Raw genomic sequence first — 21,660 nt, 5'->3', positions numbered from 1 at the left:
CACAGATTTATGAGAAAAAAAAATGTCATGAGTAAATAATTTGGAGAAGTTTATCTATGCTAGTATTTGTGTCACAGCACCTGGTTGGGACATGCTGCCATTTGAATCCCTAAAATAAAAACTTTCGAATTGTGACCTATAAACATTAAGATATTACACAGTTAACATTTGCTCTTAACATTTTTAAAATTCACGCTGCAAGATTTCAACAAGATTTGAGTCCTTATTTGATTTATGCTCAAGCTTTGGCAGATTAGCTTAATGCTAGTAAACACCATAGATGGGCTAACCAATAGCATCAATGTTGTGGCGTTATAGAACCCTTTAACTTGAAGGCGCCCCATAAAATTCCTCATACACTAATGGTCAAAAAGTTTTTACTTATTTGCGCACATTAATTATGTTTTTGATTAAAATCCTTTCTCTAAAATTTCAGCAGAATGCTTCTCTTATCGTGTCTTGCCCAACCCCACATCATCCCCTCAGGTTCTACCAAATTGGATCGATCCATCTTAATGCGCATGTACAGAAAGGACAGGAAGTCGGCGCAAAACAAAAAGGACGACAGCGAGAAAGAAGTAAAGTAACGCTCGTGAGTATCATTGTTCAAAACTGTCCATTGTAGGTGTTTTTAGTCATTAAATGTATAAACTTGTGCATTTGAAACATTAGAAAATATTAACGTCTCCCTCTGCATTAAAATATTTCCTTAATGGATGTTATCATTTAAAGCTGTAGAGGTTTAGGGAGAGCTAATTTTAAAGGTATCAAAGATGATTTTACAAAAAAATAAAGTTGTCCAAATACATAAAAGTGCTTTATCAACCTGTAGCAGACTTGTACTTATGCCCCCCCACCAACAAAAAATAAAAAAATAAAAAAAATAATGTGCTGTTCGACAGTTTAAACAATTTTCATTACACTTGAAGGCTTCAGGCAATGGATATTTGAAGACAAATGACAGACTGTATTTTTTTTTTTTTTTTTTTTTTATTAAATACAATGTTTTAGAAGGCTGTTTTTCTTCTTGGAATTTTGTAAAGCTGTTGAAATCAATCAATCGATTAATCGACAAGTAATCGATTTATCAAATTACATGACAACTATTTTAATAAATAAATAATTGACTGATTTCTGTAGTCCTTTATGAAAGAAAACTGATAATATTCTGTGTCTTGATCAAAATAAGACATTTGCAAACATTTGTTCTTACTTTGGAAAACAATGACTGGTAACAGTAGCCTACAACATCAATACCAATTCTTTTAATCATTATGAATGTGAAGTATGGAATAAGCACCAATCACTGGTTAATGAACAGTAATCGGGGAAGAAAATGGTTCTGTGATACACTGTAATGCAAACTGAAAGTGAAACAAATTATTAATTGATAGATTAATCGATTCTAGGAATATTCGCTAGACAGCACTAGAATTTTGACATTTGCCCTTATAAAGTTCATATAAATGGAAGTCCGATGTACTATTATAGTTTAAAACTGCAACTTTGTGATTGAAACATGAAACTGAAAGTAACACAATGACAGTTATCCCCATGAGTTTTCTTTTCTTTTTTTTCTTTTTTTTTTGACAGTATACCTTTAAGAGTAGTCAGTCCTTGAGGGCAGGATTTTTATGAAGGAGGAGTGCCTAACTAGAGGCTTCTTTCTGTTCAAGTTAGTGATTGAGAGAGTGCCGTCTGCCGTGGGAAGAGCTCTATCAGCATGTAGCAGTCCAAAGTGGAACCATGAGTGTGTTCAAGTTGTCCAAGGTGGATTGTTTCCTCACTTATGCCGGCCTGGCATTTCTATTGTTGGACATTGGGTTGGACATTGGGACTGCTGTGTCTTTATACCAGGAAGAGCAATATATCTATCTCGGCATACTGATATTTGTCCTGCTGGGCTCGTCTGTGCTTGCTCAAACCTACAGCTGGCTGTGGTATACTTACGATGACTTTCCGCGGGTGACAAAGGTTGAGAAGTGTCTCAGTCCGAGGCAGCTGAAGGCTGTGCACTTTTTACAGCTGGGAGTTTACTTCAGGTTTGTATAGAAAGTCAACTTTAAACATGTGGGGGTGGTGTATTTTTTATTTGGACAGATTGTTTATTTTTTATTTATGTGGACAGCCTGCTCTGCACTCTCCAGTTCATGCAAACATTCCTACTTACAGGAACGTGAAACAAAATAAATTTATAGGAATTTGTGTGAAGTCTGTGAACCAACACTTGACTTTTTGGCAGGGGGGCTTCAGCATGTTGCAGTTATGTAATGCGTTGCAATTTGCTTATTGGCCTCTTATTGTCTGAATTTCAGACTCGAAACCAGGAGTGTCCAAACCTTTTCATTTGTGGGCCACATACAGAAAATCAGAAGGACGCAAGGGCCACATAATTTTCTGAACAGAAATAGTGTTTAGTCCTAAAAATTGTACAAATAATTTATTTGTGCTTTTGCATGTTTAGAAAAATGCTACAGTATATAAACCAATTTATTTGGGGGTTATCATAGTTTCCATTTTAATTAGTTTTTATTAGTTTTCAGGGTGGTTCTGTTTTTTTTTTTTTTTTTTTTGGTTCTGTCTTTAAAATATGCTTAGTTTTAGTTTTGTTTATTAGTTTCAGTATTAGTTTTTTTTTTTTTTTTTTTTTTTCTAAATGTGTATTACTTGTGCACAATATTTAAAAAAACACCATGGGTCATCTGAGGGTGCTTTTCTATTGGCTGCTGCAAGATGACATCACTTCTGTGTGACATACTTTCAACTTTTACTTTTCATGCATTAAATTAATTACCAAAGACTAAAACGAAGGACATTTGCTATAATTATAGTTAGTTTTAGTTGGTTTTGTAAACATAAAATGTAGTTTCAGTTAGTTTTTTTTTTTTTTTTTTTTTTAGAAGCATTTTCACTTGTATTTTATTTCGGTAACAATATTTTTTTGAATTTTAGTTTTAGTTTTTTCCATTAGTTCTAGTTAACTCACCTGTTTTTCAATACCCTCCCGTCTTACTTTGACCATCTCCAACCATTTTTGTTTTATTTTATTTGAACTGAGTCAAATGCCAATTTTAGCATATGTCGCGGGCCACTAAAAAATGGACGACGGGCCGAAAATGGGCTTCTGGGCCGTAGTTTGGACACAACTGCTCTAAACAGTTCTCCAATGTCGGGTCGCATGGAATCAAAATAAGATATTTGTTTGAACATTTTCGAACATGGTACGATCCAAATCAGTAACTGAATCATAATCAATTTATGAATCTCTTTTGTTCACAGCAATGTGTGTATTTAACTCATTCACTCCCAGCCATTTTCACTGAAGTGTTTTCCTGGATTTTGACAGATTTTGCAAGGCCCGCGGAATATAATGTTCTATTGCTATAAAAAAAATATGGAACCTACCAAAAGAGAGATTAGAGTCTCTTCTTTTATCAGGAAAAAAAAAGTATATTCCTGTCTGTTTCCGCTGGGCAGCAATTAGCAATAGAACATAGCTAAGTTACATCATTATTCACAAATATGCTTCAAAATCAGCTTGTTTTAACATGGCCTGGTTGATCTCTTATACTCTGCTGCCACTCAACCATTTTCTGCAGTAGAGAGACTGCATAAAAGCCTTCTCTATGCTCTGGCATAAAAAAACAAAACAAAAAAACGTATAAATACGTCTTTGGGACATTTAAAACATTTAAAATATGTAATCTTTATACGTTTTTGGGAGCTACTGAGTTAAGTGTCCGATACGGTTCTTTCTCAGGCATGCTGCCGTTGTGGAGGTCACATCCTCCAGTTGCATTACCAAGACCCAATATCCAGTAGGCTCTGCAGTGTTCCTGACTCACGACCTCAGCATGCTGCGGATCTTCGAGGCTGCATCAGAGAGTGCGCCGCAACTGGTCCTCATGCTCGCCATCATGCTGCGGCAGGGCCAGCTGGATCCTCTGACAGGTAAAACGTAGGAGTCGTCACAAAGGTGGGATTGTTCAGTTAGTTGAGGCTAAATGAAGCTCCTCCTCACGTTTTAACAGTCATTGGCACCACAAGTCGGCACCCTGAGCGCAAAAAAAAAAAAAAAAAAAAGTGATTTTTTTTTCTCAAATCAGCTTTTGTCATTGAAATGAATGTAAATGCCATTAAACCGTTTCAGCATATCACAAATCCTGCCTAGAGCTCATATTAGTGGTACTCATAAAAAAAGTTTCATTGTGTCACCTCAACACCTCAGAGCTATTAGTACAGTACATCACTAATATGGAGAATATTTGCCTGTGAGTAGTGTTATATTGTAAAATGTATGTATACATTGCTGCACTTGACTGTGTTCCATGTTTTAATTTAAAGAGTTAAAGCAGTGATTCTCAGCCAGTATGCCATGGCACAGTTTTGTGCCGTAAAAGATTATCAGGTGTGGTGCGGGGAAATTATTCAGTGTCAATGATTTCGACCAAAAATTATTTCCAAATAAAACATTTTTTTTTTAAATTAATTTATCTGTGCCAGCCACACGTAGTTGCAGGCAAAACAATAAAATGCTCTTCCACAAAATAACAGAAGGTAATAATAATATATTTCAACGTTTATTTTTTTGGATTTATTTTTTTGCTAAGTAAGCTATAGTGTGCTTTGTGTTTTTTTTAATGTAAAATTGATTGATTGATTGATTGATTGGGTTTATTGAACATATAAACAAACACATCACAAGTACGAAATACAAGTTGAAGTTAAAAAAGGAGAGAAAAAAAAAGAAAAAAAACATCAATAGTATCATCATTTGCATGTTCAAAAGGATGAGGAGGACATACAAAAACATATCTAGTCCTACTTCCAATACTTCTATCATAATAATATACTAATAAGTTGTTCTTACTAACATAAAATTAAACAATAGTAAATAAACAAAACATGTTACAAAAAAAAAAAAAAGAAAAAGAAAATGGGTGACCTAACTCGATAAACTCTGGATTAAAACACGACAACATAGATGCTAATTAGCGTTAGCATCAAGCTAGCAGGGCCTTTCTTTAGTCATTTGTTGAGTTCTTCAAAATACACAGTTTAATTTTCTTGGTTTTCTGTTTGGTTTGGCAGTAAACGTCAATTGGGAGTCGAATTAAATAGCTTGAAGTGTATTATTAAATAGTTGAATTGAAATGCTGTAGCTTGTGCTAACACAAGGATTATGGCGCCAACTTGTGACAATTTAGGGCCTTTCAGAAATTCGTGAATAGTGACCCGTGAATAGACCCTTCCAGCTGACGTCACTGCTCTGCTGCGCCTCACGGAGGGCAAACGTCCCATAACAAATGCATGTGATTTTCAGCGAGCGTTTTCGTTAAAAGGTTGGAAATAAAAAAAACGTCCCGAGTAGGACACTACATTACTGCGACTCAATGAAACCAGTCGTTTGGAGCTGCTAGCTAAAAAAAAAAAAAAAAAAAAAGGAGTTTGTTGGAGGGAAAAGTGGAAGCAGAAGCTGAAGGTATGTTGTTTTTGCTTGAAACAGTATGTCGATCACTACTTTCATGGTGTAAATTGTCATTCATGAAATCGTTTGTGTCCGGATATACTTGTCTTGCTGTATATCAGTTGTTAAGCTATCTTAGCTTGCTAGCTGCTAACAAACGAATTGACGTCCTGCTGGGTCTATATGTATCGACATAGCCATTTAGCCTGTCTAATGTGACGTCATCCTCAGTGTTGAAGGCCTTGGGCTCGGCTTCAGCTATCGCCTTCAGTGTGACCACGTACCATCGCTCCCTCCGCTCCTTCCTGCCCGACAAAGAAAAACAACCCATTCTCTCGTCACTCGTCTACTTCATCTGGAACCTTCTTCTCATCTTCTCCCGGCTGGTCGCCATCGCCCTCTTCGCCTCCGTCCTGCCCTGCTTCGTCTTCGCCCACTTCATTTGCTCCTGGATGCTCCTCTTCTTCTCCGCCTGGCGCTGCAAGACGGAGTTCATGGAGAGCCCGGGTGGCGAGTTGCTCTACCAGGCCACCGTGGGCCTCATTTGGTATTTTGCCTGGTTCAACGTGGTGGACGAGAGGACTAGAATCAAGACGACGTTGTATCACGGCTTCCACCTGCTTGATGTTTCCGTCATGTGCGGTTTGTGGTGCTGGAGGATGCACACGCAACCCCTTTCTTTTAAAATCCCCCTCTTTTACGCCTACATCGTCGTCATCAGTGTGGTTGCACTTTACATCTTTGGCCTCATTGTCAAAATACTCTATTACAAGTTCTGCCATCCGAACCTTTCTAAAAAGGAGCTGAAAGGAGATGCTGTGAGCCCTTCCGAGAAGGCGGTCATGTTCTCAGCCGGTGATATGGCGGTGGAGAGCGACGTTCCTCACATTATCAATCCAAGTTACACCACTGAAGACGTAGTGGACGGCGCCGTGTCACAAGTCGACACCAGACTTTCCAATAAAAGAATGAGGAAGTTGGCGGAGAATTTCTACTCATGACACGAGCACATGGATGACCGACACGCATGTACTGTACGTCACGAGGAACTGGGAGCAGTTCCCCAATCTCAATGAGGACCGATTAGGATTTTACTATTATTTGTACATTGGACAAGCTGTTACAAGTGTCATTGTTAGTTATCGTCCTCCATAATCAATACTGGAGATCTTCTGCCAACTGTGCATAGTCCACACGTTTTAAAATATGAGCAGGCAGAATGAAAGTAAAACTACCATAGTTGAACCCTTATGAGAATCATAGCACAAAAGGGTTGCAATTTGAACAACAAAACTGCATGTGTGCTTTAAATATGTACCAAAATGAGTATTCAAATACTTACAGTACAGTGTACATTATATAAGTATTAAATAAAAGAAAATATGCAAAGGCACCGGTCAGCATATTTACAATGTACTGATTTTATCAGATAAACAGGAAATCCTGACAGAGACGTTCTCAATGGCTACGGTGGTCTAAAAGACCCCCCCACGAGTCCTGACCATGAGATAATAATAATAATAATAATAAAAAAAGAAGACTGGTTAAAGAAACGGAGAAAAAAAAGCGCTTTGAATACTATTGTACTTTTTAACATTGCATCCCCATTGTTTACTTGAAAACAGACACGGCATGCAGAGTAATCACAAAATCGTTTCATGTATCAGAAGCGACAATTTGTCAATTGTACATAAAGTGAACAAAAAACATACAAATGCTTTGTCTAACTTCCTTTTTTTGTTACCACATTGAGTAATTCGAGGCAGTAATACCAAGTATTACTTATTGATTGTCTCCAAGCTAGCATGATGTCACAGCAACTAATAAATGGTAAATGAATCTATTCCAACAGTAATACAGAGCACACAGGATCCGTGAAATATATATTTTTTTCCTCGAGTACATTTAAAACAAAAGGTTGCTGACATCTAAACTGAGAGAAAAATGACTATTTGAAAGAATATCCTGAATTCACAATAACCAAAACGGCATTAAAAAAAAAAAGAAAAGAAAAAAAAATAACACTTGGGATAACAATACATTGTTATGAAGACTTAACAAAACGGAAGTTACGAACGTAACTGCGGTTCTATGAGTCCCGAACGACCACCAGGTGGCGGAGCTGTAACCAGCACGGAACGCTGTCGCGACAAGGGGGATTCCGTGCTTGTTTTACAGCACCGCCACCTGGCGGTCGGGAGGGACGAAATTATGCATACAGACGGTTAAAGGCACAATATAAATATGCTTAAAAAAAAACAAAAAAAAACACACACACACAAATACACATTCTTAACGGTCCAAAAGCTGCGAGTGAGTAAAGACGAAACCTTCACGCTCAGAATTGTTCAGTCATCATGTCGCGTGGACACAAAGTCGACTTGAGTTTTAAACGAACGTTCACGAGCAATGGGACGACGTATTGCACAGTTGCCGTCTCGTTTGTACCGTTTTGAGTTTGCATGATGTCAATAATTCACTTAAACACAATTCATATCAAGATTCTGACTTGCAAAACGTAAAGTTGCTCAACTGCTGGATTCGATTCATTTCATTTTTTTTTTTGTCGAACTTTTTCTTTGACATTCAATTGCATGAATGAAGCACTTTTTGTGGATAAAAGTGCAGGAGCTGATTTGCTAAAAACTGCACTGAATATTTCTCTGCTACATTTTGACATATGGATAGAATCGCCTGTCATTTCTGTAAAGAGGCGGGGGGACTACAAAATGTGACCTAGATAATTATTTACAAGGGTTGCACTCTTATCTCTGTGTTTAAACAAAAATGGCCAACAAATCCTTGAATTTTTAATACCATGTTCCATACGTGAACACTTGAAGGACACTTAGGCTCTCTCAAAGCATAAAGTGAACACATTTCAGCTCATCTGAAAACTCCAGTTGCATTTTTCATTTCCACAGGGTCAAAACCTTTTTTGTTACAAATACCACTTTGAATTGATTCTCACTTCTTATTGTGGCGGAACAGTTGGCTGTGATTGAGTTATTATATTTCCTTCCTCGTGAGAGTTCCTTCTTAATAGTTCCTCATTTCAAAATGTTTTAGCGGCGACAAGAGAGGCAAACATGCTGAATAACAGTCAACCTCTGCACTTCGAAATTCCTGAACTACATCGAAGTCGGTTGAGGAATTTCATTGAGAAAATGCTTTGCCGCCGTCGTCACGATCGTAATTAGTGATAGACCGATTTTTTTTTTAAGGCCGATAACAATACAGATTATTAGTAGTCAAGGAGGCCGATAACTGATATTTCAAGCAGATATTCATTTGCAGTAAAATAGAAAAAAAAAAATCCTTTTAAACTGTATTAACAGATTTGTTTAAAAAATTGCAACAAAAGTTGTAGTGAGCTTCCATGGTTGTTAATAATATAATACAAATTATTGATAATAATAATACAAATAATAATAAAAAATAAAATAAAATACTAATTCTAAAAATCTGTATTATTATTATTATTATTATGTATTTCTTTATGTATTTATTATTTTAATTTATTAATTCTAAAATAAAAATTAAAAAGCAAGTAAATAGATCCCTAAAGATTTCTACTGTAAAAAAAAAAAGTTTTCTAAAATTAACATTTTTTTTTTTAAATAAAGTGTAGGGAGTTATATAAAGTGGAAATTTAAATAGATCCATAAATGAAAATATTTTTATTTTTATTATTATTATTAATAACTTGCCAGATTTGTTTAAAAAAAGTATAACAAAAATTGCAGAGGTTCCAGGGTCATTAGAATGTGTTAAGCTAAATTAAAAAAATAATAATATAATAAAATAATAATAATAATATATAATAATAAATAATAATATATAGTAAATGGATCCCAAAAGATTTCTACTGTAAATAAAGTTTTCTAAAATTTCAACATAATTTCTTGATTTATTTATTTTTTTTAAATAAAAAGTGTCAGGAGTTCCTATTTTTTTTATTTTTTATTTTTTTTATAAAGTGGAATTCGACCATAAATGATAAGTTCCCTGCATCTCACTGAGTGACAATGCGTCCGAATGTAGCTCATTTGGGCTTTTTTGTTCGGGTTTGTCAAACGTTTCAAAAGATCTCCACAGTGAAAAATGGTCTGAATATGTTCCAAATGTGTTTACGACTAATCAAAACTGACTGTCAACAAATGGCAATTTCTGATGAAAAGCCCAAATTTGCTGTACGTTCACAAGTATTCACTGCTCAGTGAGATTACCAGCTTTATCGGCCTTAAGATTCCAAAAACGGCCGATGCCGATATTTGTCAAAATGCCGATTATCGGTCTATCCCTAATTGTAATCATTTTCGGAGCGGTCGATTTTGGTTTTCCCGCAGTTGGCTATACTTTATGGATGTCGTCAAGATGAGTGCAAACAGAACGAGTGCAAACGAGGCCAGAAATAAATGTTTTGAATGCAAACTAACAACTACACACATAAAGCAAAAGGCCCTTTGGTAATTTGAAATCAGGAAGGAGATGTTTTCATTAGAAAGGGGATCAAACGACGACGTCGTCATCCCTTCTGCGTCTGAATGAGTACAAATTGTAGCTGTGGCGAGATTAGCTGCCAAAGAATAGGGAGCGCTGGGCACGAGGACGTTGAAAGCAGCCGACTGGACGCCCAGTCTGGTCCAAACAGTCGGCTCCACCTCAGTTCCTTTTTTTTTTTTTTTTTTTTTTTTTTTTTGAACCATCAGTCCGCCAGCCCGCAGCTGTCTGTAAATATGCGTGTGAGCAGCGTTGGAGGCGCAGAAGATTCTTGATCAGTGTCTGTCCAGAAATGATAAGCGGCTGCTTGATTTTTTTTTTCTTCTTTTCTTCTTTTTTTTTTCCACCGCCGCCGTCGCCTTGTTTACAAGAAGTCCAGTTCCAGCGCTTGGTGCAGGGACACCAGGTCGCCGTGAGCGGAGATCCGCCAGAAAGGCATGTTGTGCTACGTGGGGGCCACAAAAACATTGAGTCAGACTTCGATTTCATTCAAATTGTTATTCTTCTGTTTATTTAGATTTGAATTAATCTGGTTCATCGTTCGCAATATTATCTCAGAATTTTAGGCAAATCATTTTTAATGGGTTTTTACAGTCTACAGGATTTAGTTGCACACCTACAGCATAATCCAACATTGTGCCTCAATTCAGAGTTAGAAGAAGAGGCAGAGAAGGTCCCCAACTTAACTCCAGTACTATTTGTTTGTCCCCACAGAGCTCATTTAAAGTTTTAGAATTACCGTAACATCTATGCTAATTTCCATTCGCATGTCAATGACATTTCACATTATACATTAGCATTAAGCTAGTGACCTTTCACTAGACAAATTCTTTTGCTTTACGTGATGGGAGGTGACTGAGAAGTCAGAATTTTTGTTCTACTTTTACATGTTCCTATAAGACTATGCAATTAATCGAAATTCAATTACAATTATAATTTCAATTATTACAGTCCACAATTAGAAAAATCAGCATATTTGTAAAAAAAAAAAGATTAATACAAATTATACAAATTGTTTAGTTGTTTAAATGTACACATTTGTACCTTTTTTACATTTTAAAATAACTTACTTAATAAATTGTTTAATCCAAAAGGAACTTGCATAATTAGTGTTTCAAATAATTTTATTTGCCTAAAAAAATATATATAAATATATATATATATATATATATAAATATATATATATATATATATATATATATAAACATTTTTCTTGTTTTGTATCAAAAAAATCATCCCGCTGTACAGTGCACATGCTGCACTCCAACTTCGTTTTTGCCAACATAAATATTATATATTTATATATTTATTATTATCTGCGATTGGCTGGCAACCAGTCCAGGGTGTACCCAGCCTACTGCCCAAGGCCAGCTGGGATAGGCTCCAGCACCCCCCGCGACCCTTGTGAGGAATAAGCGGTCAAGAAAATGGATGGATGGATATTATTATTATTATTATTATTATTAATTATGTTAGGTTCAAAAGGAACTTACATAATTATTGTTTCTATTTTTTAATAGGTCTTAATATTTGTAAATGCTTAAACATTTTCTTGTTTTTTTTACCAAAACATAATCGTTTGAATAATTTGGATTTCAATTATTGCCAAAATAATCATGATTATTATTTATCCCATAATCGAGCAGCCCTATTTTCCTGTGAATGTTAGGTCAAAATTTGAGTTTGAGCGTTGCACGTACCTGTTTCGCTGCAAACTCTTCATCGCGCCCGTCGCCGATGACGACGTAAGTCACTTTCTTCCCAAAGCGAGAGACGATCCTCTCGAAGCAACTTTCTTTTCCTGCAGGCAAAAGACGGCACAGTCGTGTCTCAGTTTTGCAGAATATCACATTGGACGTGCGCATGACAACTTTCCATGTGATCTATGACTAATGCGTTCATATTTTGACGGAACAGTCATCGACAGAAGGCCCATAACTGGCTGTACCTATTTTTGTGGCGCTGTAGATGTTCTCTATGGGGAAGACGTCTCCCAGGCCGTACAGCAGCACCTTAGCCAGCGCTGGGACCAGCTGAGTGGTGGTGACCAACACGTTGACACACTTCCCCCTGGTGGTCAAACAAATGCTTAATAACTTGATTATATACAGTGATTCCTGCTAACTGCTGCAAGGAGGGATTTTTTTATTTTTATTTATGTATTTTTTTTTTGAGGGAGAACTAGGGCTGCTCGATTATGGGGAAAAATAATAATCACTATAATTTTGGAAATAATTGAAATCACGATTATTTTTTTTTTTAAATTGGTCTTAATATTTTCTGTTGTACCAAAAAATAAATGATTGTTTGAATAAACACTAATTGTGGAACAGAATTTGGAATAATACATTTATAATAATATTTATTTATTTTGGCAAAATTTGGAGTGCAGCATGTGAACTGTGCAATAGGATGATTTTTTTTGGGTACAAAATTTAAACGTTAAAAAAAAAAATATATATATATATATATATATATATATATATTAAAACAAATTTACTTGACACTATAATTATGCAAGTTCTTTTTGGATGAAACAAAATTTATTAAATTAATTATTTTAATATTTAAAAAGGTTCAAATGTATAAACAACTCAAAAATTAGTATTGATAATCTTTTTTTTTACGATTATGCTGACTTTGTAATTGTGGAGTGTAATAATTAATTAATTAATTAATTATTATTATTATTAATTGCACAGCCTTAGGGAGAACATGAAATGTTGTGAAAAGCAGACCTTGACTGGATGAGTAGCAGGGACTTGAGCGCTGTACTGAGCCAGGAGTCCGTCACGTTCTCAATATCGGACTGAAGCCGTAATAGAAGCTCCCGCTTCACGGGACTCAATAAGCCTGCATGAGATGAGCAGCATTATTCAAGACCACGTTACACTTTTTTTTCTTTTTCTTTTTACAGTTTCCAATTATTAGTTCTGTTAGTTGGAAGTTGTCGCATGTAGGATAGCTTAAAGCAAACAGTTGAAAACAAACACTTTTTTTTTTTTTTATTATTTATCTTGGCTGGAACATGTTTGATGTACAAAGTCTGACTTCATGACCTAGTAAGACTTGTAACTAGTTTTAAATGTTTAAAGAGGTGGTGAAGTAAAAAATGTTGTTTACAATAATGTTATACTAGTTTAAATACTACATGCGAAATATGAATTACGTGGCAAAATTTACACGTTTTTATCTATCTTAGGGGGCGACCATTTTGCCACTTTTCAGTCAACAGTAAGTGGACGAAATGGCCGCCCCCTGAGCTGGATAAAAACGGGTGGATTTTTGCTGCTTAATTCATATTCCACAAACGTACTTTTAATCACAATGCTGTGTTTAGATTATGGGTACAGAACATTTTGGACTTTACTTCCTCTTTAAATATGCTCACTGGTCAAATTGGGCACATTTGCACCATCTGCTGAGTGTTTCTGAAGTATTCACTAAATAAAACGGAAGACTTTTTAAGAGCATGATCAATAAAATTTAAATTGACCTCACTCAAAAAACAAAAACAAAAAAACACTACTCACCTCCGACATTTCCCTTGTAGGTGTTATAAATCTCTTTTAGGCGGCGGTAGCGAAAAGCCAGTTTGCGCATCCACTCCACACCTCCCTGGACGCCTGTCGTGGTTCCAGCTGATCCTCCGCCGCTGGGGCCGTTAAATCCATCCGCCAAGAAATTGTAATTGCTGAGAAACAGGTGACAATTCGCTCAAATGCCATGAAAATAATCAGAAATCCTTTTTGAAAATGTTATTTTGGCAGTTTACAGAAGGGGGGGGGCACCTTAGGTCTTGCCCGTTGTCGTCGGAGGCTACATCCTCAACGTGGACTTGGTCACATTCCTGAAAGCAGAAAGTATAACTTGTTAAAAAAAAATGAATCCATTTTACAATCCTTTAAAGTGCAAGCGTAAGTGTAAGCGAAGAAATTGTACCTCGAGGTCGTTGAAGAACAGGTGGTTGTCGGCCAACTCAAAGATAAACTCCTCCATCTGCAAGCCCAAGTTCAGCATGGTCGCTGGGTCCTAATACCGGACACAAACGAGCTCAGATATCCATTTTCTTAGTTATTTTTAGTCACTGTTTTCTAGGGATGTAACAATAAGGGCACTATCGTGATATCGTGATATTAAAACTGCCACAATATCGTCGCCGTCATGTTCACAATATTTAAAAGGAACACATCTGTTAAAAAAAAAAAAAAAAAAAAAAAGTCAGGTTGATTTCCATTTGTGCAGTTCTAGCACCCTCTAGTGGCTAGTTTATTAGTGCAATTTAATTTTCATGAGGGATGTTTTGGCCTTCTATGTTTAAAATCCTTGCTGATTGTCAGATGAAGGGGAACCTAATTTGCTTGTGAAGCGATCAATGTGTGCTTGCATTACCAAGTAAGTGCCTCAATATTGTTATTAGAGATTGTAGGTGGTTTATATGCATTGCTGTTATGTACAAAAGCACAATATTGTGCTTTTTTTAGTATGAGCTTTTTTTTTTCTTTTTTTTTTACAATATTGTGATCTTTTTAAACTACCCCCCCCCCCCACCCCCCACCCCCCCACAATATCGTGATAAGTATCGTATCGTGACGTTTCATATCGTGGTAATATCGTATCGTGATGTTTGGATATCGTTACATCCCTACTGTTTACGTCGACATACCTTGCCAAACTTTTGCGCAAAGGAGCCTGTGAGCAGTGAGTGGAATATAATAATGGTCTCATCCAGATCCCACAGAAAGACGCGCTTAAAAAAAACAAAAAACAAAAAAAAACAAGAGATAATTGAACTCAGTGTATTCAAAAACATTATGATAACACTGATATCTTAAAATGGTTACCAAGTAAATACAACGCATTATTGGCATGATTACCTCCAGGTCGGATTCAGTAGAAGGGGAGCTGTCACCCTTTTTGGCCTTTCCTTTAGCTTTTCCCATTGAATTCCGACGTCCGACCTCGTCTTGGTCTCTGGCTCCAGCGGGGTGAGACACGCTAGTAGGCAGAGCCGCTCCTCCTGGGAGATTCTCAGGTGGGGACGCATCTTCGAGAGAAACAATGGAAGAAGAAGAAAAAAATAAATAAATAATCGAACTTGCTGTATTCTATGGAGGACCAAAATTGCCAAAATTCAAAATAAATAAATGACTAAATAAATAAATGAATGACTAAAAGTGAAAATACAAACGGATATAAAAATATAATTTGAAAATTATACCCGAAAAAAAAATATTAAACAGAAATATACATAATTGAATACATTTGTGTTTAATTTTTGAATTATATTTTTTTTTATATTTGTTTTTTTTTATTTTCACTTTTAGTCATTTATTTATTTTGAATTTTGCCAGTTTTACTCCCTACTGCCAAGTCGAAATGTTCCTCGAATGAGGGGGCGGTCCTAACCGTGTCCTGTCTAGCTTGCGACTTGAGTTGCTAGGCAACAAGTCGGGGTGACAGTGGACAAGATAGTCGTCCGTTGCACGCCGGCGAGACTTCCTTGTTCGCCGAGTTGCTCACTCGACCAATGACAGGCAGTGTGCAACGGCGGAGTCCAACCCAAAACACGCTTAGGACCGCCCCCCTCATTTGAATAAGAAAATGAAAACTGAAAATGAAAAATAAATAAATAAATGACTAAAATATATAAATGACTAAAGGTGAAAATAAAAATGGATGTAACAAAGTATAATTCAAAAATTAAATACAAATAGATTTTTTGTTCTTTTTATTTCCATTTCTATTTTATTTGGATATAATTTTCTAATTATTATTTTTTTTTTAATATCCGTTTTTATTTTCACTTTTAGTCATTTATGTATTTACTTAGTCATTTATTAATTTTGAATTTTTGGCAGTTTTGGTCCTCCATAGTATTCAAGCATAATTTGCAGTTACAAGATTGAAAAGTCACCTCTGGGAGGTAGTCCAGCTGAGGCGGCCTCTTCGGACTTAACGGCCGAGTACACGGCCCCTCCCACGGCGGCTCCGTGCTCGTCGCTGCTGGGCAGGCCCGCGGGCGCGTAACTGGAAGGCAGGCTGTAATACTGCGGAAACTGGCTCTGTCCCAGAGAGTTGTAGCCACTAAATTCCTGAGGGGAGTCCAACGCAAAGATGATCTGTCACGTCGGGAATGCAGATCTGACTCGTTTAAATATTCAACGCGCTTACTTGGAGAGCTACCGTGGCGGATGCCGTGGTCGCGGCTGTAGCTGATGGGATGTTGGAGTACACACTGGATGTTGTGAAACTTGAGCCTTGAGAGGAAGGCGCACATATGTCAATCGAGGCGAGCGGAACGAAAACAAGCCACGTCTCGCCGTAGGAGAATGCCGAAAATGTGCAGCATTGTCCTGAGCAAGTGATGCTGCCGCTTGCCTTGGCTGGGGTATGAGTAGTGCAGCTGGCTTGGCTGGCTTGAGGTATATGTGGCGCTGAAGCTGAGAAACCCAGGCTGGCCACCAGAGGGCGCCTCTGGCAGACCTGTCTCTGTTTTTATGCCTGGCCACATAGCACCTAAAGATGACAGACAGCAATAAAAGCAAAAAGGGAGGAAAGAGGCAGCAAGGGGGTTAATGGAGACAGCGAGGACTTGCAAAAATCCTCCCGTCAAGCGGTGGGCTTTGTGCGTTTGGAGCGGAAAACCCAAAAGCTAAATCGATTCCACAGCGCAGAAGCAGAGTGAGGCGACTAAAGTGAAGTGACAAACGTGCGATGCGATGTTTTTAGTGAGCAGACCGTGTTAGGAAAGAAGAAGAGCGGGAAAAAAAAAAATCGACTAACCAAATGGTGGGAGGCCGTACGTTTGGCCTGTCTGCGGAAAAGCTGAATACACAGCCGATTGAGTCAGTGGGGGGAAGGTCGCCGGGCTGGGGTATGATGTCACCGCAGGGCTGCAAAGAAAGGCAATTACTACACAAGTGCATTTAAATCGCCGTTTATTTCATGTCGCATACTCACTTGCTTCCTTCATAGACCTGTTGGGTGTATTCAGACGCCGCTGTTGTGTCTGCTATTAAGACAACAACAACCATCAATTTAGCACAGTGGTGTCCAAACTACGGCCCGGGGGCCATTTGCAGCCCCCCCGTCCATTTTTTTAGTGGCCCGCGACATATGCTAAAAATGGCATTTGACTCAGTTCAAATAAAATAAACAAAAATGTTTGGAGATGGTCAAAGTTAAGAAGGGAGGGTGTCGAAAAACACAGGTGCTATTAAAGGTTATTTTAGTTAACTAAAACTCACGAAAAAACTAAAATTCAAAACAATAATTTTTTTATTAAATAAAATAAAAACGAAAATGCTTTTAAAAAAAATAAACTAATTAATTACAATTACATTTTTTATTTAAAAAACTAACTAAAACCATAATTATAGCAAAAATGTACTTCGTGTTAGTCTTTGGTGTGATTTATTTTGATGTCAACCGGGATAATGACGTTTGAAAGTATGTCACACAGAAGTGATGTCATCTAGCAACAGCAATAGAAAAGCACCAAAAGATGACGTCGCTCCCATGTTTTTTTTTTCTTTTTTTTTAAATATTGTACACAAGTAAAACACATTTAAAAAAAATTAAAAGCACATTAAAAAAAACAAATACTGAAACTAACTAAAACTAAGCATTTATTAAAGAACTAAAACTAATAAAAAACTAACAGAAACACCCTAAAAACTAATAAAAACTAACTAAAATGAAAAATTCCCAAACTATAATAACCCTACTGCCATATTACAAATAAATTGGTTTATATACTGTAGCATTTTTCTAAATATGCAAAAGCACAAATAAATTATTTGTACAATTTTTAGGACTAAACACAATTTCTCTTCATAACATTATGTGGCCCTTGCGTCCTTCTGATTTTCTGAATGTGGCCCTCAAATGAAAAAGTTTGGACACCCTTGATTTAGCATATATGCTTAAAAGTGAGAAACGCCACCTAGTGGCTAATTATATTCAAGCCAGCACACATGCAGTTGATTGGAACAGGTGTGCTGGCTCAAAGTGGGATCGAGAAACTGTCGCCCATGGCTGCAGGCTAGTTTTGTTTCCTTTCATGACAACAGTTTGTAAATATTTTTATTGGACAAAACTAAATGCAGCAGACGGACCCATGGAAAGAAAATGGCACGATGAAGACTCAAGACATCTAAAAGTAAGTCAAACAATTCATTTTGTGGATGTTGTTGGGCCTTAAATGTTATGTTGGAAAGGAAATTAAGGCTGCAACAAAATGTGATGTCACATCTAAATTTGGGTGTATACTCTATTAAAATAACAATAATAGGAATTTATGTGATTACAAAGTGGAATCTTCACGCAGTCGTGCTTTTTCTTTCTTGCTTTTAAAAAAATGTATTGAAATTGTTAAATGGCTGGATTAGGCAGCCCCCTTTTCACAACTGCCAAAAGATGGCGCCAGTGAGTTCATATGTTTGTGCCACAGTTTTTTGGCAGCATTTTAAGTTCTAATAGTGAATACAAGTGAAAATGATTAGTAAGTCAACAACTTTAACTGAAGTAGCTAAATAAACTGCCTTTCTAATTCGTTATGAACTTAATCGTAATATGTTTCTGCAGTCATACCAGAGTGTGCATACGAGTTCAGCTGGGGCGCTCCTCCTATCTCGCCATCAGACTCCCGATCCCCTGTAATCAACAAGCAAGTTATATTTTCGGTGATTCACAGCTTTCTCCATATTTCCTACTCACGTGTGCCAAGTTGGGAGATGGACAGCGCAGAGTAAGAGCTTCCTTGCTCCGATGGAGCTAGCACAGCATTCGGGCTTCCATCCTCTCCCAAATTACTACAAAGCACATCAAGATGCTAGATTTTAGTCGACAGGGTTTTCATAAATGAGCCATGTTTTGTTTTGTTTTTTTTTCCTTCATACCTTTGCTCTTTCTCTAGTCCACTGTCTACGTCAAGCTTGGCTTTCTTCGCCTGTGCCCCAAAATTATATTAGTCTAAGAAGCATGCAGCTCAACCTAATTTTTTTTTTTATGAATTATATCTACAACAAAATGTTAAGCGTAAAAGAAAAATCGGGTTCAAGTTTTGCTATTTGTATAGCACGTTTCATACACATAATTAGTTTCAGCACACATTCCAGCATTAAAAGCTCACTGGATGCTTTCAGGAACAAGAAGCAAACAACGTTGGATTGGAAAGAAGAATTTCTTGAGAAATGATGGGAAACAGTGAGAGAGTTACAGGACCGCCCAATTTCAAATTCATTAGTCATTAATGTGAAATGCCCCCACCCTCTTGCGGGCACACTTACCGGCAGCTCCTGCGAGTCATCCATTTCTGCGGCAGAGCGACCCGACAAGACAGCGCGCCGTCAAAGCCTACTCTCTGGACCTGGGGATTCTGTGCGGACCCTGCTTCGACAGTCACAGAGTTGACAATTGAAAAGTGGACTGAAAGTGACGCCTTTATTTAGTTTTTCCCCCCCCAATACAAAACTGTCCCCTCCCCTTGTCACGTAAACACGCATGGATGCACCGCCCCCAACGGGGAGCCCAGGAAGTGGGGCGTCTGGGTCGCATATCCTGCACGAGACCTACAGGTGAGGCAGGTGTGACTGCCCGCCACTCTCGTGCTTAGCGCGGGATTAGGCTAGCGTGCCGCCTTACATGTGACCTCACTGGCGTCAAACGAAAACATTCTCGCTCAGGTGGACGCCGCCGGTGCAAACGATGCCCCGGGGGGCGGGGGGATAAGATCTAACCTTGTTTCGTCGCTCGGCTCGCTTTCCCGTCAAAGTAGGGGACATGGAACGCGCATCTGACATAATGTGGACGCAGAAGCTGAAAATAGGTCAGACGGCAAATTGAACACCACGCCAACGCGTGAGGCGCATAAGACGGCACGTTCTGAATCAAGTGTGCCACCTCCGGGGGTTGGGTCCAATGAGAAGCATATGTCAGTTCATACAAGATTTATATAAGTGAACTCATAACACCTGGAGGGAAAAGGTCATCGAAATTGACATACTTTTGAGACCGCCGAATACTTTTTTAGCGGTACTAAACGCATAGCATCTTTTACTGACCTGTACTTAAATATCGGATTCAAATAACTATAGCGACAACTTGATTATCAATAATTTACCAAAGAGTCTGTTTTTTTTTGTGTTTTTTTTTAACCTCTCCAATAAATGTTCTTTTGTTTTTGGTTTATTGTCAATGAAAAAAAAAATTCTGAGCCTATATGTTTATCAGTTATCTGTATGATAAAGGAAATACATTGGAAGTATTCTTATCCCACTACCTAATGATTTTTTTTTATGACGAAAAAAAAAAAGTCTTGTTAACTGAAAATAACAATGTAACCAACCATAAACGTACCCCCATCTCCCTCCACATTATATTCCATGCTTTATTCCTAATCAAACAAAACAGCAAAAATTGTATTATCTGCTGACATATTTAAGTTTTTCCACATTTCCCATTTGCTTTTCAACCTTTTGCATAAGCAAAACTGCACAATTTGAACGTAGCAAGTAGTATATAGTATTTATATAGCGTTCTGACCCAATTTACTAGTATTCGTTTTGCTGTTGTTGCATTTGGACCCCATCTGCACCACCCAATCTCACGAACATGACTTTGCCATTTTGCATGTCAAACCTTCAACGGAGCAAGCATTTCAATCCCCGTTCCGTCTGTAAATAGCCGACCACCGTTAGATTAGCAGGAACCAGTAAATAACCCAGCCGAGTGGTCTAATGAAGGTGAAGCGGCACCAGACTAATTCCTGAAAACTGCTGCCGCGTTTGGCGTCGATTTAAAGGTAAGTAACATTAACAAACAAATCATCATGATCATCTTGTTTACCAATTATCGAATGTTATGATCAGCTAGCATTGCTAATATTTAGAGAGCGTCGCGCTACGTACGATGTTAGCTATTTACGCACGCGCTTAGTAAAGTTATACAAATAGCAAAACAGGACGCCTTTTTCTCAAATGTCACATTTATTACCCATATTGGTTAATAAGCGATACGATAGTCGTACTAGCACTGAGATCATGAGTTTGGCACGGGCATAAAAGTTTTTTTGCTCCAGATATTAGTCGGGTTCGGCCGCCATAGGAGCGGACACTGAAATGGCAGCGTGCAAAGCATCTCACTCCTGCTGCCGCAGCAAAAAATGCCAAGTTGATTAGAAACAAAACGACGCATTACAGTGGCACCACAACCAGTAAACCTGTCTTACCATTGAAGGTGGGAAATCACGACGCTAACATTTATGCATCTCCATTTGAATCCAAATTGTAAAGCTTTGTCTGTTGATAGGGAGCACTATTTTGCAGGAAGTTGGCGTTGCTGCGCTATGTGCGCATGCGCACAATGTTGATTCACATGTGTAGCGTCCCCCGGTGCCTTGTCGACAGGTGTGAAAATGTTGGTTCACACGGTCATTCTTTCCGAACCTTCATTGTTCCAAAACTAATGTACGTATTTTACATTAAAAAAAATCTCACATTAAGTACATGTTAATTACCATCCAGTTGAAGAACGCTAAATTGTTGTTTGTCATTATTTGTGCAATAGACTACTCGAAGAAGAATGTCCTTATTGTCATTGTAACACGTTCAGTGAAATTAAAATGCCTTCGTAGTAAATACCTTTTATAGTAAACACATTTTAGAACAAATTAGTCACTACATTAA

General features: G+C 37.5%; 3 protein-coding genes across 7 annotated transcripts in view; 2 read left to right on the top strand and 1 right to left on the bottom strand.

Annotated features, from left to right (window-relative positions):
- Positions 1-1,648: 1,648 nt before the first annotated feature.
- LOC144006913 (XK-related protein 8-like) lies at positions 1,649-7,433 on the top strand. The gene is made up of 3 exons (XM_077506029.1): positions 1,649-2,042; positions 3,761-3,951; positions 5,699-7,433. Exons 1-3 carry the CDS (start codon positions 1,747-1,749, stop codon positions 6,466-6,468), a joined length of 1,257 nt encoding a protein of 418 aa, XP_077362155.1. The 5' UTR covers positions 1,649-1,746; the 3' UTR covers positions 6,469-7,433.
- eya3 (EYA transcriptional coactivator and phosphatase 3) lies at positions 7,049-21,319 on the bottom strand. 5 transcript variants are annotated; one of them, XM_077506020.1, is made up of 19 exons: positions 21,204-21,319; positions 19,264-19,363; positions 18,874-18,923; positions 18,692-18,786; positions 18,566-18,628; positions 16,934-16,985; positions 16,757-16,866; positions 16,352-16,489; positions 16,145-16,230; positions 15,888-16,065; positions 14,848-15,017; positions 14,637-14,720; positions 13,913-14,002; positions 13,762-13,820; positions 13,504-13,664; positions 12,709-12,823; positions 11,919-12,040; positions 11,671-11,771; positions 7,049-10,415 (listed from the first exon to the last, which is right to left on the bottom strand). In XM_077506020.1, exons 2-19 carry the CDS (start codon positions 19,285-19,287, stop codon positions 10,335-10,337), a joined length of 1,779 nt encoding a protein of 592 aa, XP_077362146.1. In that variant the 5' UTR covers positions 19,288-19,363; positions 21,204-21,319; the 3' UTR covers positions 7,049-10,334. The 5 variants fall into 5 exon arrangements, with proteins under 5 accessions (XP_077362146.1, XP_077362148.1, XP_077362150.1 ...); XM_077506022.1 differs by having other exon boundaries at positions 19,264-19,366; positions 21,204-21,296; XM_077506024.1 differs by lacking the exon at positions 16,352-16,489.
- The window catches only part of myo1g (myosin IG), a 107,257-nt gene continuing 99,140 nt past the window's right edge, over positions 13,544-21,660 (top strand). Inside the window, exon 1 of the mRNA XM_077506019.1 lies at positions 13,544-13,675. The gene's annotated coding sequence lies outside the window, so the exon portion shown is untranslated. The remainder of the gene's footprint in view (positions 13,676-21,660) is intronic.

The sequence above is a fragment of the Festucalex cinctus genome, chromosome 19, assembly GCF_051991245.1.
Source record: "Festucalex cinctus isolate MCC-2025b chromosome 19, RoL_Fcin_1.0, whole genome shotgun sequence".
NCBI classification, from domain to species: Eukaryota; Metazoa; Chordata; class Actinopteri; order Syngnathiformes; family Syngnathidae; genus Festucalex; species Festucalex cinctus.
The sequence above is the reverse complement of the archived record's forward strand: the minus strand, read 5'-3'. Positions and strand labels throughout refer to the sequence as shown.